We start from the raw sequence: 24805 nt of genomic DNA on the forward strand, positions 1-24805 counted from the left end.
CCTCCCCTCCACTTAGAGTAGCACATTCCTTTTGTCTGAAAGGATGCAATAAAGGTTAAGTATCAATATGCATATACTACACTAGCAACTCCACCACCATTAAACAGATTTAGTTAACTATTTTAAAAAATAGTTGCTTGTGGGTAGCCTTTAACAGAATATCTACTTTACCTATGCACTGTTAAGGGAAAGAAGAAAGTGTATACAAAGCGTTTCATAACGTGAGCTCAGTTTCTTTAAAAAGAGACTGTTTGCAAATGCAAGTTTATTTCAACAAGAAAGGAAAGATACAATTTTGCACTGAAGAGATTTTAGTGGAAGGTTTGGATCTAAAATTTAATGACATTTATTTTGACTAGTCCAAAGTTGTAATTTACCATGATAGCCTGGAAAGTGTAAAGATCCTTTGAAAAGACAGAGCAAATAACTGTGGTGAGCATCTTAAATGATTAACTACTGGGAAGTTTTAATCTTCAGTAAACAACATACGCACAAGTTCTGCCTTAAAACATTCTTCTTCAACCAGCTTCTGAGGCTGAAAGAAAAGTTAAGATGTTTTAGGGGCAATTCAAAATGCTGTTCAAGACTAGAACTATTTGTATATGATAACGTTAGCCATGCTTCAGCAATTGTTCTTCATATATGGCAAGCAGTGAAGCATAATTGAAAAATGCCTGAGAACCGGTTTTCTGCTCTTAGAAAACATCTGCTAATTTAATTAAATTATACAAGTTAAAACGTGGTCTGACAGGTTTAGCACCTTCAACTATAAAGCACAAGAATTTATGGGAGTCAAAACTTGTAGTCTGTTTGTATCAGAAATGTACTGCACTAATAACGTTCCACTCCCATAATTCAGCGTTTGAATTTTCTAAAGCTTGAGGAGCTGCAGGTCAGGAAGCTAACAATACATTAAGAATTTTCTCTCCCCCCTCAACCACTATTTACTACATATGTATTACAGAGAAAATTCTACAGAAAACAAATCAGTTGTCTGTTTGAACCAGGAAGGGGGAGGGCAAAAGAGATGTTCCTAATTGTCTGCTTTTTTAAAATAAGAGAGCGTAAGACAACGTGGATGGAAAATATAAATTTGTAGCCACAAGCCCCTGCCAGTTTCTCACTCAAATGCACGTAGAGCTGAAACAAGTAATGAATCACTTACTGTTCCATATTTAAGTAGTGTAGGCACTCCTGTTAGTTTCAGATTCTTTCTGAATTCATTGTTGGGGTCTTTCCAGCTGTTCAGAAAGAAGGTGAACAACAGCTTATACAGATGCGCTTTGAAGTTAGCTTGTTTAAAATTCCTTCACAAGGATGATTCAAAGGGCCTCACCTCTCCCCCCCCCCCCCCCAACCCAGTTCTTGTAACAAGCATGGAGATAGTTCACCTTAGGGATGGTATAGACCTCAAAAGTCACAAAATGATTCATTCCTTACAGGAAAGGGCAGTTCAGTCAGTAGTTTCAACAGGTTAGGTAATGCCAGTCCAAGAATAACAAAATTACATCAGCCATTGGCATTAAAATATTTTTACTTACTAGGCTCTGTCTCCTACTAGGCAGTAGATGAATACAGACCCATCAGGCATGTTATGAAGTTCCTTCCTCACAATGGGTTCAGCTAGAGAGTAATTTATAAATCAGTTAGTAGTTAATACTTTTACTGTGCCACAGAATCACGTGGATCTACTTTGCCCAACAAGGTTGCTAGTGCTGATACTTCGTAGGCCTCAGGCAGAGGCCTGGGAAGCTTTGCATTGATGTTAAAGGGACTGGCCTTTGAGTGAAGGCCAGTTTCTGCCTAGCAAGTAACAGCAATAACTGTTATTGCCTGTCTATGCGAGAGCCCATCAGAACAGCGGTAAGCTGTTGCCGTATGTAATTTGGCATATACGATGCAGCAGAGCTGAGCGTGATGTACTGTGAGGAGCCACCGCGTTAACGCTATGTTGTACTGCCAGGCAGTAAGTCACTTCTGTCCCTTGATTGTATAAAGCAGAAGTGAATTAACTGCTCCCAAGATTCACCTCTAATTGTTTGCAGAGCCAGACAGAAACATCAGCCTTTGTAGAAAGCTCTGCTGAACAACAGCACGTTGCGTTACGGGCTACTCGGTGGATGTCGCTGGCGAGCGAGACCAGCGCAGGCGGCTTCCGAGGGAAGCGGCGGCTCCGCCAGCTCCAGCTGCCCGGCGCGCCCGCCTGCAGCGCCGGCGGGTCGGGGCTCGGCTCCTACGGACAGAGCCGAGGGCTGCTCGCCCTCCTCCGCGGCGGGCGCCGAGCGCCGCTGCGCCTCGCGGAGGGCCGGGGGGCTCACCCGTCACGCAGTCCGGGCACCAGCTGCGGCCCGCGGCGTCCTTGTCGCCGCAGAAGAGGGCGAAGATGGGCCGGCCGTGGCAGCGCTGCGCCGTCTCCGCGAACTCGCCGTACCCGCGCACCCGCTTCTCCTCCCAGGCCATGGCGGGCGGCGGCCCAGCGCCCTGCCGCCCCGCCGGCCGCCGTAGCCCCGCCCGCCGCTTCCCGTCGGCCTCCGCGGCGGCGGTTGCCAGGCGGGTTTGAACCGCCTCGCCGGGGGCGGCCCGCGGGTCCTTCTCGCGAGAGAGGGCCGTGACCGTGCGGGGTGCCGGCGCCCTGGCAGCGGGACCGGCGGTGCGTGCGGCCGCGCGGGGGGAGCCTGCGGTTCGGGCACGGCGGGAGCCGCGCGCCGGGTCCTGCTCCTGTTTGTTCCTCAGAGGCGAATGAGAGAGTGAGTTCGCTGGCGTGTCTCCGTGCGTCCCTCCTGCTTTACACCCTTGTCTGTGGAGCAGTTTAGGCACGACTGCTCCTGTTGCTCTGCCCTCTTGATGCTAACCTGTTTTGTACAGGCCCCGCTCTCTTGAGCGTTGTCTTAGTCTAGCTTGCTACCCTGTTTTCTTCCCATGTGTTTGCCCTATACCATTTCCTTTTTAGGTAAGTAATAGCTCTAAAAGCTCTGCAGCGTTCTTCTGATAACTAGTAGTTTGAGCCCCATGGTCTGTAGTAGTGCTTCACAGCTCTCTCTCTGTGGGTGCATAAAAGAAGGATGTAAACTGCAAATTGTGCATTAAATAGTGGGAGCATATTCTCCTTCTTGTGTACCACCGGTATGAACACACATAGTGCATTTTCCCTTTCTAAATGCCTTCTCCAGTTGCTTCTCTACCTGTTAATTATATCAATCTTGGATTCCTTTTAGGAGGCAGAAATAGCATATGGTTCTTCTTAGATTCATAACTGTAGCTGTAGCAAAGGGCAAATAACTGTGGATTTTCAGCATCAAGCCAACGTGATGGGACCAAGCAAGCCATCTACGCCCGCTGTTACGTTTGTGTCCAATACCCAGCTGCACAGGAATGAAGCAACAACTTTACAGACACAGGTATTATTTGACTTCTGTAGTGGTGCTGAATTGATTTGCCTTTATGACCAGTACAGAAAGGTGATCGTGACCCACTCCATGAGGTAGCCCACTAGTGAGCGTCAAATCTTCATACTTGCTTTCATGACAGTGTCATACATAAGTGTGATGCTTTTCTTCTGTAAGTGTTTCAGCCTTGCATTTCTCCTTCATCGTGTATACATTAACCTCCTGTTACCTTTATGAGTTTACTAATGGCTCACTCTGGGATATAATTATGTTAATTCATATTACTGATGTTACATTATTGTTATAACTCATTATTTGCACTTTTGTAATACTTAAGCACCTTTATAATGGCATTGTCCATTGTCTGTTCACTTTGGACCTGTTTTTTCAATGTATGTACCCACCTTAAGATGCAAAGAAGTGCTTGGTGGTATTTATAAAAGGATCTGCATGCTTAAATCACAATAATTCTGAATACTTTTTTTTTTTTTTGAGTGGGAAGGATGTCTTGCATACACTAAAGAAGTGACATCATAACAGAATACGTTTTGATATGAAAGGAGATCCATTTTCCCTACTGTTGTGTGCTAGAGATGCATCATCTGTGTGATGTGCTCTGTGTAACATCAGCTTCTGTTTAAACTTTGGAACAGCTCCAGTTTAATAGGAATGTGCCTGCAGTTCCAGAGAATTTGTTTGTCAGATTCACTAGCCCTCGTCCAATTATAATAGAAAAGCTGAAGCCATCCAATGATCAGAGAAGTCTAGCTGGTGGTGAAGGTCCCAGCATAAGAAGCTCTAGCACATTTTCAGTGGTATCTGAAGAGAAACTAAAATTCGCCATTCAGCTAGCTAAAAGGGACATAAAACGAAGACATCGCGAAGAGCAAGTGAAACAGCAGGTGTTTGGAGATGCCAGTAAACAGTTGTTGCCCGAGAAGTCACAACAACACCAGAATGAACTATTCCAAAGTCTAGACGAGAAAAATGCACTGAAGTCTTGGATTCCCTTTAAGTATCAGCAGAAACTTGGTCAGCCTTCCAAAGTGGAGACGACCAGCTCTGGTGCTAAAGTTTATCTCTACACACCAAATGACAGAAAGCTAATACCAGCTGTTTCAGACTCTCCACCCACCCATGACCCTGGACCAGGCTCCAAGATAAATATCAGAAAAAAAGAAGACAAAAACATACAGGAAGTCCGAAGACTGCAAAAGGAAATGAGAAATTGTATCCAGAAAATTGAAGAACTGGCTAAAAAAGGTGTAAGACTTTAAAAAAAAAAATTATAAACGTACAATAGTTTGTTTCATTCTTCTTTCTCTTGTTTGGCTTGAATTAGAATCAGTATTTAGTTCTGTGTTTTAAGGGCTGTTTTTCAAAAGAGGATATAAAGTAGAATGACTAGGTAGTTTAGGCAATACGCCTGCAATAACAGTAAATTAAAGGTAGGCTAACTAACACCTTGTGTGAAAAACATTGGTGTCTGTAGCCCTATTGGCTAAATCCTCAGACTGCCAAAAATTAGCAACGTAATTAGCTACTTCATTAGTAGTAATAAGAAAGAAGCCAAGAGTTGATAACATTTCATCTAGCAAGTCTGACTCACCTAATTTATGGGTGTGCAGTGGCATACTGAATGTGCTTTCTGACACTGCATTGTTCCTCTTGTAATAATTAGCCAGAGGCTTAAATATTTCTGGCTCTCTGAGTGTTCTCTCTGCAACTTTGTGAGATGATTGAGGGGTCGCAGGTGATTTTATAAGCTATATCTGATAAACTGTATTAGATAATACTTGGTCAAGCTCTAAGTAGAAACGTGATGTTGAGTTAAAATAACTGACTTGTATTTACTGCTCAAGAGGGCCCAGCAAAATTCATGATACATCACATATTGGTTCTGCATGAAAGATGCTTCTTGCTGAACTGTGTTGTTCACTTGGCTTTATCAGGATTTTCACAGGTTAGATTAAGACATACAACTCTGTATTTTATCCTTTTCAGAGAGAAGTAAAATTTTGGATCCTGGTGAAGAGCAGCGAGTTCTCATTAGGAGACGGGAACAAGCTGCACGATCAGCTCGGAGGTTGTATGTTCTCCAGCAACAGGTAAGAACCAATCCTTTAAAATTAGGGTGTACAGTAGCTAGTTTATTACAGTGATCTTGACAGAAATGTACTGAAACAAGAGCTCTTGAACAAGATGCCTGTGACAGTGCCTTTGGTTTGGACCCGAATGGTGTGACTAATCTCTCTCATCACTGGATACAGCTGTGAGCATCACTGTTGGAAAATTTAGACTTTCACTCAGATGTTACAGTGTAGATTTATTACTTATTTATAGACATGGAGCTGATTCTGACTGACTTTTCCCCCTTCTCTCTCCTTTCTTGATAAACAGATAAAAGAAATTCAGGATGATTTAGAGAAACTGAGTCCTCGTAAAATCAAACATACTAAAAAGGTAGGAAGCGCTTACCATTCAGGATGCCACTCATTTACTGGCAGAAAGCTTTCGCAGTAAATTGAGTTTGCTGGAAATCAAGTTACCTAGGGTACATCTGATCCCTCTCCAGCGGGAGGAAGGGATCTTTTTTTGTTTGTTTTCTTGTATCTTGCACCTTTCACTTCATTGTCACAGAAAGATAGCTTGCTTGATCTGATACTGCCTTTGCTTCTTCACTCTTTTCCTCAGTTCTTATCCCTCTAGAGTAAACCGGAGAGGAAAAGGCTGTTGTTCTTCTCTACTTTTATGCTGCTTCTAATTCCTCCTTCATTCCCCTTTCATTTTTGAATAACATTGTGTTCTACTCATCACTACTTTTTTAACTTGCTGTTGATGTCACTCAGTCTTTCTGATATTCTTGTCTGTTTATCATCTTTCACAAAGTTAATGCTGCGATCGTGCCTACTGCCTGGCCAATATTGTCTTGCTCTCTTGTGCTTTTCCAGCATTTGTATTTTCTTCTGTAACAAGAACTCTGGGAGATGGTGACTGTTCCATGATTGCACAATGATTGTCACGTTGGGGTAGACCCATGACCAAACTCTAGGTGTAGAGTAATAGAAAGATCAGAAAATGTTATAACTGTGCTAGTTTAGCTGAAGTTAGCATGATACTTGATATCTGGACTGTTATGCAGTATCTTTAGTAGGTTGCTTAAATGCCTGTTGTGTTTTATCTTACAAGTGGCCTCATCTTCATCAGAACTATCACAATTCTGCATGAAATTCTGGCAACAGTTCTTTGAGTAGTAGCAGCATTTGTATGTTATATAAATTATGTAACTATAGTTTATATATAACTATATAAACTATAGTTATTCAAGCATGTATTTTTTTCATTTGTCCCAGTCTCAAGCAGTATCCAGATTGGCTGCAGCACACAGAGGAGCTATACGAGCCTTGCAGACATTTGCCAATCAGTTTACTGATCAAGCAGAGCAACAGGTTCCTGCCCACTACAAGGAACTGGGCAGTCTCATTCGACAACTGTCTCTCTGTTCTGCCAAGCTAGAAATGGATTCTTCTCTTTCTGACACTATCATCGATATCCTGCTGCAAGTTGAGGTAGGAAAAAGCATTTCGTTACTGCTAAGACAGAAAAGACAAGGTGAAATATTTGACTGTAAGCTATATTCACAGAATCACACAATAGCCAAGGTTGGAAGGGACCTCTGGAGATCATCTCGTCCAACCCCCCTGCTCAGACAGGGTCCTCTAGAGCACATTGCATAGGATCACATCCAGGCGGGTTTTGAATATCTCCAGCGAAGGAGACTCCACAACCTCTCTGGGCAACCTGTTCCAGAGCTCTGTCACCCTCACAGGAAAGATTTTTTTCCTCATGTTCAGATGGACCTTCCTGTGTTTCAGTTTGTGCCCGTTGCCTCTTGTCCTGTCACTGGGCACCACGGAGAAGAGTCTGGCCCCAAACACACACATTGTGTGTTCATGAAATGGCAAAATATCTTGCCGATCTAAAACTCGGCATCTTTCCTAATATACGCGGTGCACTATTTTTCCTGAGTTATGGTGGTCTAAAATGAAGTTTCATCTTATACACCAAAGCTACCTGCTGCATTTTTTGTTGATGCTGTTCCTGTCGTTATTGGTTCTCCTGCTAGAATTAGAACTGGTAGTGGTAATAGAGCACCAATGTCTGATTCATTTATCATTTTCAGGGCTAAAAGGAGCGTGTTTTATACATTGGGGTAAATTATATGTTTATTCTGTTTTGTGTCAGAATGTTTTCATCATACGGATTAGTGATGAGTGTTTGCCTCACGTGTGGTGGGTGCAGAAGTATCTAGGCAGAAGATAAAGCTACAACTGTTAATTAAGCTCTGTGCCCTTCAAATGACTTTCATTAGTGATATCTGATGCTTTAAAAACATTGTTGGTATAATGAAAAAGCTCTGATTCACGTTTCCTGCTGCAGTTTCTAAATTAAAGACTTTTTAAAAACAAAAAACTGCCTAACCTAAACTATTATGAAACCAATATTTAATTAAACACGTGATACAATAGTCATGAGATTTTTCTGCACCTTAAAATATTGCTCTAATTTTAAGAGCTGTCATTTATTTCTTTTGTTCTGAACTGCTTATGAAAACAGTAATGGTAATAATTGCCCTGAAACACAAAGGGAGGTAGAAATGTTTAAGATTGTGCTTGTTATTGAAAGAAGTCCATAGTCATCCCGTCGTCATATGGGGATTTTTTTTTTTTTTGTCTGTAGCCTTTGTATCTGTTTCTTTTTAAACATGCCATAAGCAGATATTTGCTGGAGTCATTTGTAAATACAAAAATGAAAGCCTTTTCACAAAAATGCAAGCCTTTTCTGTAAGATTGAGTTAATTATATGAAGAAGCTTCTGGATGAATAAGCAATCAGGAAGAATCCCAAAAAAAGGAAAAGAAAAAACAAAAGAAAAAAAAAATCCCAAAGTACTAAACTACTTAGAATCCTTTAAGCTTTGTTTCTCATTATTACATCACATTTAATTAGAAAGTAATTTAAATTATAAATATTTGGTACAGGATCTGGATTCGTTGCTGGAAAAGAAACAAACACCTCAAAAAGCAAAGAAATGTCTTTTAACAGCTCAGGGCAAATCTCCAGAGAACAATGAGATATTTCCAGCCAGAAAGCAGCTTACATCTCCAAGAGGAGAAAAGAAACCTCTCATCTTAAAGGAACGTTTTGGACAAGAACATAGAAAACCTTCAGCTGCCAGGAGACTCTTGATTGGTTTGTATTCTGAATTATTAAATAAATTTTCATCAGTTAAGTTACCAGCTGCCAATCAATTTTGTAGTATGTTATCTATTGCTCCCAACGGTATAATAAAGCCCCTGTATAATAATTAGATTATTGTAGCCTTACTGTGCAGTTTTTCCAGCTGTTCCTCTGAGATGATAGACCTGCAGATTTAGGTCTGTTTATTGTTATTATTTAAATCTTATTCTTGTTATTTTTGCCTGTTTTTTTTTTTTTTTTTTTTTTACAGTGGACTACACTCAGATTATTTGTCTACAGTATATACCTAAATGACAGTTTACAAGTTAACTTTAATGGTGTATAAAGAATACTTCCAAATATCTACCTAGTTAATACTGTATAAATATATTCTGTTGGAATGCAGAATCACCGTTAGCAAGTCTCCAACAAAGCTATTGTGGTTGTTACAGAATTGTGTTCAGTGAAAAGACTGAGCCTAAACTCAGAATTTCCTTGGATTGTGTATTTTTTTATACTTTTGAGAGAGGTTTTGAGAGGTGTGACTTTGTCTGATTTTTGCCAGTCTGTTAATAGTAGTCTTTTTTGCACAGTAATCTCAGTCTCAGTGCCCAGAGACACATTAGCTGATTGTTGGAAATTAAATTCTTGCTTTTTTCATTACTGGATTATCTTGCAACCTTTTGGGATTGCTTTGTTTACCTTGTTTTTCATTTACCTCATATATGAAACGAAGTGAACTTTACTCTTTCTCTGTGTGTTGTGAGATAAAGCTCATAACTGAAATATTTAGACACCTGGAAGCTATTATAGCGTATTATGTTGCTACCTAATGTATATTTATTGACATTATTATTCTTGCTTGTACTGTTTTTCTCATACCACTTTTTACTAGAATAGTACCTACTCCCTTCTATGCTTAGGTAAGGAGGAGACCGCTATGAAATGAATTCATCTTCCACAATCCGAAGAGAGAGAGTATATTGCCAAGTATCTCCTAGTTGTCATGTCTATTGCTATTATCACTCCCTTGATCTCATGTACCCATAACTACCAAAAGGCTTTCATATTATTTACATATGTATATATGTGTGTGTGTGTGTTTCTGTACATATAATTAAAAAGAAAAAAATCTCCTGTTCAAGAGAACAGCATAAGAAAGCAGGTTTATGTAACACTTAACAGGAAATACAAACACTTTTTAAATTTCATTTATTTGTGTTATGGTAGAGCTTTACAGTTCATGATTAGGTATGATGCTTAGCACAGCAAAAACCTCAAATACAGAAATAAAGATGGTTCTTGCCCCTTTGAGCTTACAGATGAAGAATTAGTATTATTTTTTTCATATAGGCAAAAATGAACTTGCAAATATTTCAGCAGTTCAAAAGACAAACAGTCACGCTCATGTATCACACAGTGAATTCCAAGAAGAAAATGATCCACCTACTCCAGAGAAAAATGCTATTTTACAAGGAAGCTTAGATGCATTGGTGAGAGCTGGAGCTGTGAAAAAAAGTGCTATACTTGAAAGTCACCCTGTGAGGAAGAAAGGAGTATTACTACCTGCAAAAACAAAGGTATGGAGGTGATAAAGAAAAGAATTTATGCTTTCCTCTACTTGTCCTCTGAGATTTTTATTTTTAAGGGTCTGCTAGGCTTTGCACTTCCTCAGAAATTTTTTGATTCTGATAAGGGGAGGAGTAAAGGGGTAAACTATCTCATTTGCCTATGTTTTTTATCATTTCTCATGTTATGACTATTGAAAGTAATGTTATTGTTCATCAGAAGCATGTTCTTCAATTAGAAACAATAAATAACAGAGTTAGCAAGGAAAACTACTTCTCTGAAAGTGGTTTCATGTTTGAAATTAGCATGATAAGTTTTCAACTGGGCTTTAAAGTTGATCTTTTTTTCCCTAATGTTAATATGAGGATGTAAATGAGGCAAACTTTGCCTCATTAGTTATAGAAATTATATAACTTCACAAGACAAATCCTGTTTTTTTTGATAAATTTCTCTTGCAGCCAGCGAGGGACTTCTGTAATTCAAACAAACAATTTCTTTAAAAATATTTCCAAATACAAATACAAAATGTTTACAAATACTTTTTTTATTAAGTGATTTTTTTTTTCTTCCTTAGAATACTGCCTTCTATTTGAAAAATCAGATTTGTTACAGTAACGTAGATGCATGCATATGTGTGTATTTTACTGCTTCCCATATTAGTATGAATGAGGTCTGTAAGCAGCGAGGTTAAACATCTCAGTAATTCATACTGAAGGAGCTAGTCTATGTGACTTTGTAGCAAATAGAAGCCAAGTAATCTTATAGTCTCATGGCAATAAAAAAAGTTATCTTGGAAACCTTCTGTTTTGATCTGTTCAGAGTTAAGAATCTAATTCTGAAAATCTCAAAAGAAGTTTTTCCCTGTGAAGAGCAACACGGAAAAACTGGAACTATTTGCAAAAATCACAGTTGGGGGATTAAGCACATTTTCTGTTGGGGCACAGTCATATCTACCTTCCCATCAGTTGTAAAACCTCTGCATATGTTAGCTATGCAATAAAGCCATCGGGCATGACCTCAAGACAAACTCTGAAACAGAATACAACATACTTAAGGGAGGCAGTAGGAGGGAAGAAAATATCAAGAACAGAGATGTATGTTTTTAATGTGTTACTTTTATGTTAATTTTAAGGTAATGTCTAAACCTCTAAAATCAAGACGGTTGCAACCTCAAGGAAAGCATGCCCGGTTTCAAGAGACAACTGTAGCTTTCCAACTAAAAGAAAGCAAACGACCAGTTAAGGAGAGCAGAATACCCTGCGTACCTCCACACCCTACATCTCCGCCTGCTTCACCAAAACGGTATGTCCACAGTCTAGTGGAACCAGTGCTTACTCTGCTTCCCAGTGGAAATGCTGCTATTTCTATGTTAGTAAATAGGATGAGCTGGGCCTCGTACTCTGACCATGAAGGCAAGCGGCAGAGCGTCATTCACAACCAGATATAGTTGAGTTCTTTTCCCAGCTCAAGTTGGCCTTGCTCAGCCTGAGAAGAGCTATTGGCTCTTTCCTGATTCAGGTCTGAGGGTGGCCGGGCACTGACAAAGTACACAGTAGGCAGAATGGATGATCATGTGTCATCTTGGAGCCAGTGGCCTGGCCCAATTTAATTTTTTTAGTGTAGAACTAACTGTTATGCTGTGTATGTCAGCCCTGACGCAGTAATTTTCAAGCCCATCAGCTAATTTCAGTGAAAACGTACAGAGGGGTAGAAGTAACAAAAATATGCTCCTTCAAGTGTCTTGAAATTACCTATCCAAAAGCAGAGCTCCTGTCGGTGCTTTCTTTGGAGGGAACAATGTAGTTATATCAAAATGTGTTACAAGTCAAAGAATATATGAAGCCTGTGAGCCTTTTGTGAATGCCTCCACTATGAGAAGGCTTCAGGTTGTTGACTGGTTGGTTTGTTTTTTTGACATCAAGAAATTTGAATGCAGATCTCTTGTCTGCCCTAAGTCAGCCTTATTAGTCCTGCTGTTCAGACAAGTATGTATTTGTATTCGATACGCACACTGACTAGTACTTGTAGTAATGCCTTCAGGGATTATTTCACTGTGGGGGAAAAATGCTCAAAGATAAATGCTAAAATAATCAGGTCAGTGTAGGACAAAAATCTCAGCGTTAGCTGAATGTGTCTTTTACAACTGATGTTAGCTTTTTAGTGAATGAAGTTATCTGAAGAACTTAGTACTGAGTTATTAGTGGAAGACTTTTCCAGTGAATTCTGATATGCTACAGGAAGTCTCTTTACAGTAATATGATTGTTATCATTTGTTGTTTTTCTTCCCAGATCTTTTAAAATAAACAAAAAAACCCATAGACAATGTAATAATTAAAACATGCAGATAGCTAGGGCCTACATCTTGCTAAGAACACCCCTTAGGAGGATCCCTTGAAGTACCAAGGAGGAAATTCAGGGTGAACATTACCAAACTTGTCATATTGACCTCCTCCTTTTATTTCCACCATTGCCTTTACACGGACTCAACTTCGTGCCTGTAATTTAATCAATTAACATCAGAGTTACACATTTAAAGCTAAATATGGTCTGAGGGGCATAATTTGAGCAAAGTTGAGTGCAATAATGTTTGTTATGAATAGACTTTTTTAAGGTGCCACAGAGGGAGAGAAGTACCCTTAATATTTTCCCCTATTTACAGTGCTGTCAAGATACCCAGGAATGCAAGCTCCAAGGAGCTCATTGGTAACTCAGCTTCACAGAAAGAGAAGGCAGAAGAAAGAAGACTAGGTCTCATGGAGAGAGAAGCTCTCAAGTGGGCATGGATATTCTGATTGGAAATACTAAATTTTGTTTCTGAATGTTTATTTAAAATATATAAAAATATGTTTTTTCTTATATGGAGTTGATTAGATTTTGAGGGTAGATAGCCAATGTTTTCTATAGCTAGGCAAGGGTTGAGGGTGGTTGTTGTCATTTTGTTTGTTTGTTTTTTTAACTTTTCCTTAGATCAAGAGGAAGTACAGTAGGCATAGTTTTTTTTTTTTTTTTATTACGGTCTTTATAATGCTGGCATTTCCCACTTCAGAACCTTTTCTAGTTGTCAAGGGATACTTCCCTTTCCCTTGAATGTGAATTAGCAGGAGAAACAGCAAATGATGGAAGATTTTTCTAGCAGAAGTGAAATAGATCACCCTGGCTAAAACTTGACAAATTGCTATATTCATAATGTATTTTCTTTTCTTGTTTTACGGTAGTTCCTTTTATTTAATTTCTAGTTACTTTTGCTTTTGTCCCCTCCCGTTCTCCTTGATGAATAAAGACATGATTAGTTCCTGTTGTTGAACAGTTTTGCAAATATATTTTGCAAATCTCTTTATGTTTTTATAGACCTGAAGGGGTCTAAGTCTGCTTGGTAATGAATGACAAGTATTAATATGCAATCACTGAAATGAATATGTTTCATCTGTTCAGTTGAGGCTATTAACGCAGGAATGTGCCTAGTGTCAAGTGCTTTTGGCAGCTTCCAACAAGGATTTCTTCTGGAATTGTTCAGAAATGCTACCTAGTGGGCAGATTTTTGAGGGCTATTCTGTAAATAAGCTTTGAAGGAATCTGAGAAGAGAGCTGAATTTTACACTAACAAGGTTAAAGCTATTATGAGAATATGTTTTTGAGCACTGCAGTGTGGAAGATAGAGCCAAGATTTTTTTCAAAAAGACTAGTCTTTTTATGTGTACAACTTGAGTCACAGGCTAATGGTCTTGAACGTGAGAAGCTTGCTGTTTCTTAGTAGTTGTTTTGAACTATTAGAATTGCTGTAGAGAAAAGTAATAGTATTCTTCTCTTTACCCAAGATTTCATTTCTTCACCAAAATATCTTTAATTAGTTCCCCTAGATTTTTTAAGATGTATATTTCCAGCCAAACATTTTTCTATTTTCTAAACATAATTGACTTAGTATCACAACACTGCATTGAGAAGGTAAATATTATCTCCCTGTTCCAAAGGACAAAATAGCATCAAAGGCATGTATCTTTGTCCCGGTCAGGATTATAGTTCAGATTTGTTTGTTTTAAATTGTAATCAGCATCCTCTAGACCAGGGCTCCCCAAATTTAGTCTCTTCTGGGACCACTTTTTGTGGCAACTGTAGTAGGAACAGCTGCTGGATCTGTAGTAGGAGTGTGTATGGCAGTGTGCATCATAAGACGAGGAGCTTGTGTATGTGGGCAGTATTTGTGGATAGCTGTGAAGTCGCTTGTTTACCAGTAGCAGAGGCGTAATTGAAGATACTTGCTTCCCAGCAGAAGAATTTTCTGGTGTTTCCTGGTGTATGTGGTATTAAAGTCAATATTGACTTTCCCTTAAACAATTTTTTTCAAGTTCTCTAAACTAATATTCAGAATCAGGATTTCATTCTCTAGTTGTTGCAATGTGTATTTTGTAACTTTCTTATAGTACTGTTTTATTTTTGAAGACTAGGGTGGCTTAAAGCAGAAACTTAAAGAAGAATGAAGGTTCTAACTGACCTTAGTAAGGAAGAAATGAAAAAAATACAAAAGCTGAGTTAATTACATGGTTTGAAGAGCTGATAAATGGAAACAGTTTTGCTATCAGATCTGACAGGGCTTCCCATCCACCCCCAGCACCCCCAACAAAATGGATTTATGATTGTTTGTTGCTGTTGTTGTCATACTGGATTTTAGAATGAAATTGTCATTTGTTCTTTTTTGAGTAGGTCACAGTGTGCTTCTCCAACCCAGCTTGCAGACAAAGTTGAGAGAGCAATACGGGAACGCTTAGAACCCCTTTTGGAAAAGGCACAGGTAGTACAGTCAAAGCTTGTGCTGCTGAAGGATTCATTTAGAGCTGTAAAACATTTATGAAGGGGCAACATATCCGTTTATTTTCAACTGAATGCAAGTAAACAGTTTTAGGGGAAAAAGCATCTAAAATTGGTTATGTAGTCAACAGAGTTTTGGATATGTGGAGAGTACATTTCCTTTTCAGTGTGAGTTCCTTTAATTATTATAATAAAAATTTTGCAAGGCTACATTAAATTTTTTTTTTTGTTACTTTCTGGTCAAGTAGATGCATTTTAAATTGTTTTTGAATGTCATAACAGTTTCATATTGATCATGATGGGACTTGATAAGAGTATTTTAATAATTCATGTTATACCTTATTTAATGACTAAATAGCATTTGTATTAGTAATACAGCAAATGTGATTATCCTGAGATGATTTATGTTTTGTTAGAAGGTCAACCTCTCCTTGGAAACAAGCAGTCATTTTAAGGATTCTTCAATTATAAACAAGCTTTCAACTCCTGTAGCTGAAAAGGTATATTCTATCTATATGCCATAGAATATAGTTGTTTGAAATTTATGATGAATTTTTATCTTTGCCATGTAGCAGATGCATCTGGGAAAGCAGTAACAAACTATTTCCATATCCATTGATTTTAGCGGTAGAAAAATACTAAGCTGTTTTTATTAATTTGGCTTACTGTATGTGGAAGAAAACCAGGAAATCGTTTCGATTTTCCTTGATGGAAAACGTTGAATGACAATTGGATCGTTACAGTAAGCAGCTACTTTTAGAAATGTTTAATTTGTTTAATTTTTTTCATCAAAATATTTGATTTTTTGCACTGATTATGTGGGGTTTTTTTTTGCTTCTTTTGATTAGCAGGTTGCAGCAAACGCGGATATCCTGAGTGAAAAGCTACTGGATGATCTTTTGGAAGATACTGCTCAGGAGCTCTGGAGCATGGAGCGGCAGGAGAGGCTCCAGGCCCAGGTGCTGGCCATGGCTGACAGTCCTACTTTGGAAATGATGTTGCAAAGGATGGAAGACATTGAAGTAAGGGTTTGTCTCTTGGTTGATCTCAGGGTTGCCAGATTGCTCTCCATAAGTTGTGGTATCCGTCATTTTCTATGTTCTTACATGAAGCAAGGTCTGACTGGATCAGTGTATGAGCTAGAAGAGCTGGAAGGAGTTTCCGCTCCCAGCAGAAAGTAGAGTGAGAACAGAAGGATGTTTGGCCTAACGGTTGTATTGCTAGCTTTAGAGTTGGTAGACCTGAGTTTGCTTCCCACCTCAAGGCTCTGTGGCTTAGATCATCATTTGTGAAGAAGAAGGTCAATATGGTGATTACAACATAGTTAATTATCTCACAGATTGGGAAATGTTTGAATGTTTGTGATTGGTTTTTTTTTTGATACAGGATCCTAATATTCAGGTAGTGCGAGTACCTCAAGAAAACATGCTGTGGCAATCCAAAGTATATTACAGGGAAACATGGGGAAGTCAAATAAATGTTAGTTGACTGTGTGCCTATTTATCCATCTTGCTATGTAAATTTTCATGAGATTGTCACTTGATTGTTTTGATCTTACTCATATGTTGCTTTTCTTCAATTTTTCTATAATCAGCTTTTCCACAGTTCTTTGGTTCCAGTCTCATTTCTACCTTCCTGCTCAGAGAAATTTATCTTAATCTGGAGCTATTGAGTTTAGTGCCATTTACTTCTAAGCGGGAGGCACAAGCTTATGTTATGCAGTGTCTTTTTCCATATGGAACTGAACATTTAAGCATATATTTGAATTCGCTATTGTTTGTGATAGAGCAGGACAGGCATTATGGGCCATTCATTTCTCAGTTATTTGGCTAACTGCTGTTGATCAGAAGTGGGAGAAGTTGCAATTGTACTGGCAACTGATCGAGTCTTAAAGACTGGCGTTTTGACCAAGATTATCTGTGATTTCACACCCCCTCCTTCTGTATTAAGTTAACTGGAGAAAATAATCCTACTTTGATCAAAAAAGATTGTGGCCTGTTTTCCCATGAGGTGATCACCAGCACAGCCAAACTGTTAAATATTTGCTGATTAATCTCTTTTTTTTGTACATTTAAAAAAAAAGAAATACCAGGAAGCGGTACGGAGGAGACTTGCCCAGATTGTGTACAGCGATTTGGAGTTCGGGGCCCAGGAAGAGAAAAAAGGTAAGTGTCTTTTTAATGCAATTTATTTTTCCTGTAGTCTCTATCTTTAAATTGTGCTGTTTCAAAACCAAGACAGTTGGATTTTGTGATCACCATCCACACACGTTTTTGATGTAGGTACAACTTTGAGAGAAATGTTCCTGAAATAACTCAAAAGAAGGAGGGATCTCTTCAGAAAACAGGCTCTAATTTTATACTTGGCTTTACTGGGGCTGCATCTAGATGCAAAGCACTGCCAGTGTGACTTAGCTGAAGGACTGGTATCTTTAACACACACCTGCAGTTATCAAATGTTAAGTCTGAATGTTGTCCTTTTTTCAGGTATTTGTCATGGCTTAGTTTAGATATTTTCTTTTTTTTTTTTTCCTAAAGTATGAGTAAATGAGTTTTGTGCAGTGAAGATGATATTGGAACATATGTGCTTATGGAGTTCTTCTGTAAGTTTATTTGATTTTACTCCAGAAGAAAGCCAATTTACTTTCTTAAACAGTTTATTCAACTTTTAGGAACACAATCTCTTCACTTCAGTCTCATTGTAATTGCTGACAAGGGGTGTGGAAAGAAAATGAAGATCTGATGCATGTGAAATATTATGTAAACCATTCTTTGACTTGAAGAAACAGTTTATGTTCAAGAATGGCTTCTGACTTGTTTTAGATTACCATAATTTTTTTAGGCTTAGCCCAGACCTCTAATAAATACAGTCCTTTCAAAAGTATTTTTACTTCAAAAATAAGACTTCAGGAAAACCACACAATCAGGTACGGAAGCAGGAAGGATTCTTGTGATAATAGCAGCAGTCAACAGAGGATCAGTGGTAGGAGAACTATAGGGGAAGAGAGGGCTACACTTTTTCTTTCTCTTTGTTTCTGCATGCATGTAACTTGCAAAACTGTTGAGTTGTAGTTTTCTTCTTTTGTTTTGGATAACTCATGAGTATGTGCATGAAAATACAACAGATAAGCTGTGTGGGATTCTGATGAGAAAGAAATTACCTTTGGCAAGAGTAGTTTGTTGAAGGTGTCTTTATGTTCTCTAAATGCTTCCTATTCTTAGTCTGACATTTCCTAGAGCCACTTCATTCTTTCTTGTTAAGCTCTTCATGACTCCTCTGTTTTCAGTTTTTGAGAAAGAGATTGGCAAATCTGTAAATCTTGAAGAGAGTGTTTATTGTGTTCTTATTTGACTTGATTCCTTTGCAACAGCATTAAGGAATCTGGTCCTTGTTAAGAAACCTTACCAGTAATCTTTTTCATGATGATGAATCCAAAGTTATTCTTAGATTTCACAGGTAGAGGCAAGGTATAATGAAACACTCACTTTGTTCCTGCTGTTAGGTTTATGATTTTTATTATTTTTTGTTTTTATTTAGGCAGGAGCAAGCAAGATATTGATCATCTAGTTTGCTTCTCCCATTTTCTTTCTTTTATTTTAATAAACCAACAGTTTAAATGGCTGAATTAAAGAGTAAGTGTTAGGGTAAATATTACCTAACAGTAGCAGTGAGTCCCTCAAAGTTTAAAATTTTTCTGGCAGTACACAGATTAAATTACTTAAATAAGCTTAGAAGATTTTTCTCTTCTCTTATTCCTTTGAAGTGATGATGATATTGTAAAACTGAGGAAGCCTGTTTTGTTTGTTTGTTTTCTGCAGAAAGGTCTGCTTTTAGATCTTGCAGCATAACATGCAAGTTAAATTCTTCTAACCTCAGAAAATCTAGATTTTTTTTTGTGCACTGGAAATTATTATCCAGTGTGTTTCAGCAATTAATATTTAATCGCTGAAAAAATACAGTTCAGGTGCTTCCAATTAATGATAATCATGTTTTTCCTGCTTGTTTTTCATTGGGTAGAAAATAAATAAAAGGAATTTTAAATCCATCAGATTTAAAGATAAAACTTTTCGCATTAGAGAAACGTTTTAAGGGAGAGAGAGAGAACTGAGTAATGTTAGTAGGAAGCTGTTCACTAACAAAAGCTAGTATTCCAAACAATATTCTGATGTATCCTGTATGTAAGTCAACATATTTTAGCACTGTGGCATGCTAATAAACATGGCTTTTGCTTGTTATTATTTTTCCCCCTCTGTTCTTTATCCTACTAGTTGATCTAGTACACTGAATTACCAAGGTGAGGATCTGAGCATATACTGACTTTAATGGAACTATGCTGTTTTACACCAGTTGGAAAGTCTCACAAAAGGGCAGGTTAAGATTTGGCCCAAATCTTTTTTTTTTTTTTCCTTCTGTATCTTGTATTTGCTGCCAAGCTCAATAGACTAGTTTTAGAGTAGTATTTTCTACCTCTTCTGTAGAAGTATCCACAGATACAACAAACTATACAGAACATGGGATTTTTGAAGTGCTCAGCTTTAGCACACTGAGCTCTTGGAAATTCTGTCTTGAATTTACATTTTAGAGGCTTTTCTTTAGTTATCTGAAGGACTTGGCCTTAAAAGGAACGACACTTTCTGAGGACATGCCTGCATTAAATGTAGTTTTTTCTCTTCCAGAGAAACAATTTTTAATGTTGTTTTCTTCCTTCTAGAACAGCAAAGTGCATCAATAGCTAAAAGACCTTCCTCTCCACATCCAATTCAGATAACTAAATTAATTGGACAGAAAGAGGCAGAAGTAGACATTATATTTGAAAACCCTTTTGATGGCAAGTAAGTAGAATATTCTGCCCTAGGCTAAGCTGAGGTGCATTTGAGCTATGCATCTTCGTTATAGTGTTTTCATTAAAGTAAATTGTGGTTGCTATCTGAAGAGACTTTGTCCTTCAAAAAGGTTTTTGAAAACCTGATTCTGATTTATTGACTATTTTCCATTTCCAGCGGTGTTGAAGAGCACAAGGAATCAGAGGAGAGATTGCAGCCTGGAAATTACGTTCTGCAGCCCTTGACTCGGAGTATGTCTCTGCAGAAAGACTGCTGTGTTTCTCTCTCTATTCCAAAGCATATGTTCCAGAGCATCTTGGATTATAACAACAGATACAAACATCACCTAAAGCTCATTTCCCATGAGGCAGTAGGCAGTTTCAATCCATGGCATATTGCTGAGAGGTACAGGAACTGTCTTTTATTTGTGAAGTGAACGTAACAGCAGATGAAAAGGTTCTTCTGTCCTTATTTAGGAAGGGAGTGGGGAGGGGACAGTTCTGTTGAAAGCCAGAAGCAGTCAGCTATTGGACTGTTTCTCAGCTGGTACTTGATGTTTATGGCTTTTTAAGATATTCAGAGAAAATGAAAGGATATGGGAGCAGGATGTCCTCAAGGAGTGACTATTTTTCACGTCTTAGTGTTACCACAGAAACAACTGTGTGAAATATAAAGTAACTTATATTATTTTCAGAAGACTACGTCAGATGGAAGTGAAGCTTTTCACTTTTAACTTGACCTTATTTTGTGCAAATTAGCTTTCTATTGCTGTAGAAAACTGCAAGAAGTGCCCACCCTCAGCTTTCCTCATCCATTTCTGCAGTAAATGGGTGAATGAGTCTGTAGGGAGTCTCCATAGAAGATGTAGTTATTTAGCATGCTCTGAAAAAGCCTTTAATACTACATTTTCAGTGTTTTATACAACATAATATTTTCCCTAGAGATAAAAAGAAATGTTTGTAATTTTCCATTCATGAATTCAGTAGTATCATCAACAAGTAAACTGAAGAAAAACAAAATGTACTGTTTTGCTGAGTGAAAAAGAAAGAAATACAGGTTGCCCAGAGAGGTGGTGGAGTGTCCATCCTTGTAGGTATTCAAATCCTGACAGGACATGGCCCTGGGCAACCTGCTCTAGGTCACCCTGCTTGAGCAGAGGACTAGATGATCTGCAGAGGTCCCACCCCAACTATTCAGTGATTCTGTGAAAGCACTGGAAATAGCAGAGAACATGCCCGCAATCTTTACCTCTTGTGGAAGATTATGCAATTGCTGTATTATGGAACAACTGTAGATATTCTTTAAAAAAAAAAAAAAAAGTGACAGGTGGACTTAGTGCAAATTTCAGTACTTCCATTTCCAAAAATCTTTGCACTGTCATGGAGGTAACTATGGGAACTGTGACATACCTCAGTACAAATAAAAGAAGTAAACATTCCCTCCACTGTGCGCTTCCTAGGAAAGAAGAAATCTTTATCACACAATCAATGTTTGCTAAGCAGGCGGGGCAGTGAAAGCTAAAATATCCATAACTATTTTGATTGCTCAGCAGCAGGTACGGCGAGTAGATTATATTATTGGTCATCATTTCCTTGCACTTCCCTTGAGTGATTGTCTAGAATTGCTTATGATTCATTCTCAATTTTTGTGATGTTTCAGAAATTACCTATTGATATTGTAAGGTCCCAGGTCTCAGTCCAGCAAAACATGTAACTATAGGTTGAACTTGAACCCTGCAAGTAGTGCTGGGTTTTTTTGTTGTTGTTGTTAGTTCTAAAAAAACTGGCACAGCATCTGTTGGCACTGAGGAGCCATGAATGCCCTACAGACTAGAAATTAGAAGATTTCTAATTGTGAGAAGAGAAAAGTTGAAGAAGGTATCTCTAGAGGATTTGGAAAGAATTACAAAATCTAGCTTCAGTAGTTATAAAAAGGAATGATTTGCTCTAATTGTCCTTATTGGCAGATTGGACATCACACTTAATTGTCACAAGTTCTACACACGTTTTTAATGTGGTAACACTGAAATCAATGATATAGGTCATGTGAGTGGCATTTGGCATCTACATCAGTTTTTCTAGGCTTAGATCTCTTGATATTTGAGATGACTTACGTGTCTAAAGTTCATCGTGTGTGTTAATGGTTTTCCCCAGCTGTGGCCAAGTAGGCAAATGTTTTAACAACTGTGGGTAGATCACTGTATTTAAATCTACTAAAAAGATCCACTGCAGTATGCCTTGCCAATTCTCACGTACTGTCATTCTGCAATGTGAACTGCATTCATTTTTATAATTGGTGTGAGGCTGGGCAGTTCAAAGGCTGGCATCTTCTTCTGATTGGCAGATGGATTAAATGGAAGTGAATCTCTCTCCCACTGCCGGTTGAATTCCACTGCTGCCATTTGCCTATGATACATGTTGTTACTTGAAATCAAACTGCAAATGTAATCCAGTATCCAGGACACTTCTTTGAATTATTCTTACCACCAGAGGGCATTACAAATCTTTTTAGGTAAAATATGTATCAAAATATGTATATGTGTATATTAAGAAAAATCTCCCATGCTAAAAGGTCTTGGATACACTAACTCTGTGATACTTTTAGTGTATGTATAAAACTGAAGAGAAATTTTCAAGACACCAGCAAAAAATTGTGTTTTTAAATGCTAGAATGATTTTCCCTTCTGTGACATCTGCTTTGACCCAGAGATCTATGAAAATGGAAATTTCTGGTCTCGCTTCTCCTTAAATTTTGTTGCTTTCAGTAAGGCCTGATTCAGTGACCACTAAAATCAGTAAAACGCTTCCCATTGACTTCAATGGCCTTTGGATGAGTACCATCATATGTTAAGTCTTATTCCCAAAGCAGGAGTAGTGTCAGAGTTTGAAAAGGAAAGTGGCAGAAATCCCTCAACACCTCTAAGCATGAAACATTTATCCTTCACTAGGAACTGCACTGAGGCAAGAATTTCCAGTATCTTACGCAACGTGCATGAGAACACAACTTTTCTATGGTAGTGAATCCTTTCGCGGGCTAAACAGTAGAAAGAAAGGAGAAATATGAGTATTATCCTTCTAAAATCAGAGCATTGATATCAATGGAAGGAATGACTGGAATTAGAAATCTGACCTTCTGAACCTTTTCCTTTTCTTTTTTTGCCTCTCTCTCCCTCAGTCTTGCAGAGGAACTGACAGAAGAAGCCCTATGTGATATGGCAGCAGAGCTGCAGGATGTTTGTGAGGATTATGCGGAAGCTGTGTTCACATCAGAGTTTTTGCAGCCAGTATAGTAAATGCTTTTAAATTTGCCCCATTAACAAATGCAATGTCCAGCCTCAGTCTAACGATTTTATCAGATGATCTTATTTTTCATTTTTGTTGAAGTCTGTGTGAGATTCTACTCACCAAATGAATTAAGTCCAACAGGGATTCATCTCAGGTTTTGTAAAACCATGATATACTGGGTTTATCAGGACTTTTTTACTTTTTTTTGGCAGTGTTTCAGTAGAATGAAGTAAATTGTTACAGGTAAAGTTTACATGTTCTCAGGGGGCTACTGTTCCATTTGTACACCTGTGATTACTTCATCCATGTCTATGCGTGATCTGCCTGGTTACAATAAAGTACTGGGAGGTGGACCCTGGATTGCAGCTGTGCCATGGACTTAGCTGTACTGTGCTTCAGTTTTCTTCTTTAAAATTGAAAGAATCTAACTTCACCTACCTCACAAGGGAGCTACAGGTTTTAGTTTATTCTTGTTAGTAAAATGCATTGAATATATCTGAAAGTTGTATTGGGAAGAATAAGATATCATTGATATGAGTTTAAAACTCAGGTGGAAAAGTCGAGAGTAAAAGCCATTGGGTTTGCTGTTTTTTAAGGCTTTCAGTGTCATAAAGATGTTGTCTGACCACCATAGCTAACAGGCATGGCTGGATTAGTTTTTTTTTTTTGAGATGCAGCAATCCAAAGGAGCATGACTCTTCTGGCACAGCTTTAAGTTGATGTACCACATAGCAGTGGCTGTACTCCTAGGCAAAAAGCCTGCATGCTAGGCCCTTCCAATCAACTTCCAAATGTAGTAGCTCTCATGTTCGTTTCAAAATATCACTAATACATCGTGTACAGTAAAATGAGACCTTTCAATGGAAGCATATGACAGAATTTTTCTCCCCCTCTCTTTTTTTTTTTTCCTTAAATCAGCCTAAAACTTTTATTATTCTACCAGCATTTAATGATCCAACTCCACATTCTTTATGTGTAAAAATCCCAATCACAAGATGACCAACTGGCATTTCTGCAATACTGAATTAACATTTTAGTTTCAGATAATCAATGTGCTAGTTGAGGTTATGTCTAGGGCAAGCAATAGGTTAAAAAAAAAAGTTTTATGGTAAAACTTGTGAAAAATGTGAGCTCAGCCCTTGAGGTAACCTAAAAAACAATATGAAGGTCAGTTTCTTTTGACAAAGTTCTTTTCTGCAATAATGTTTAACCTTCTACAGAGAAGTTTCTAACCTTCTAAAAGTGTTTTTATCTCCTCTAATTTGAACATACAATTTTAAAATAATTTTAAGTGGTTTGTCTTGAAATGTATTTGATGTAATTTTTATCACTGTGTGATTGATTTTGCAATTTAAAACACCCCTTTTTTTATTTCCAAGATGTATAGAGGTAAGTCTATTTTTAAATCCACAAATGCAAAATCATAAAGAATGTCTGTATATGTATGCTTGTGAAAGTCTTTAATAAACAACATTTGTTTCTTAGGACTGGCCTTATTTTTGATTTAAAATATCTTGCATTTAAACAATTTGGAGAGTCAGCACCCAACATGCAAGGGAGTACCTGGCAACATTAAAAGAATCAAATTACTGTGTGCCCCAAAGTAACATGGTCATCTGTCAAAGTAAATATATTTTTCTCTCATTGTACTGTGAGTGGTATCCTCTGACTGATGATGCCGAAGTGAACTCTTATTCTGG

General features: G+C 38.1%; 2 protein-coding genes across 13 annotated transcripts; one reads left to right on the forward strand and one right to left on the reverse strand.

Moving 5' to 3' along the window:
• Positions 1-248: 248 nt before the first annotated feature.
• TXNDC17 (thioredoxin domain containing 17) lies at positions 249-2536 on the reverse strand. The gene is made up of 4 exons (XM_068910523.1): positions 2319-2536; positions 1542-1623; positions 1166-1241; positions 249-535 (listed from the first exon to the last, which is right to left on the reverse strand). The coding sequence occupies exons 1-4, from the start codon at positions 2458-2460 to the stop codon at positions 467-469; spliced, it is 369 nt and encodes a 122-aa protein (XP_068766624.1). The 5' UTR covers positions 2461-2536; the 3' UTR covers positions 249-466.
• Positions 2530-24591, forward strand: KIAA0753 (KIAA0753 ortholog). 12 transcript variants are annotated; one of them, XM_068910514.1, is made up of 17 exons: positions 2530-2747; positions 3216-3398; positions 3882-4649; positions 5391-5494; positions 5787-5849; positions 6740-6955; positions 8428-8638; positions 9980-10206; positions 11328-11497; positions 12855-12968; positions 14894-14981; positions 15415-15498; positions 15847-16020; positions 17082-17163; positions 19710-19830; positions 19999-20226; positions 22996-24591. In XM_068910514.1, exons 3-17 carry the CDS (start codon positions 4607-4609, stop codon positions 23108-23110), a joined length of 2040 nt encoding a protein of 679 aa, XP_068766615.1. In that variant the 5' UTR covers positions 2530-2747; positions 3216-3398; positions 3882-4606; the 3' UTR covers positions 23111-24591. The 12 variants fall into 12 exon arrangements, with proteins under 12 accessions (XP_068766615.1, XP_068766616.1, XP_068766618.1 ...); XM_068910515.1 differs by having other exon boundaries at positions 15850-16020; XM_009680875.2 differs by having other exon boundaries at positions 2553-2747; positions 4040-4649.
• The last annotated feature ends 214 nt before the right edge of the window (positions 24592-24805 follow it).

Source organism: Struthio camelus, chromosome 16, assembly GCF_040807025.1.
Source record: "Struthio camelus isolate bStrCam1 chromosome 16, bStrCam1.hap1, whole genome shotgun sequence".
In the NCBI taxonomy this organism is placed as follows: Eukaryota; Metazoa; Chordata; class Aves; order Struthioniformes; family Struthionidae; genus Struthio; species Struthio camelus.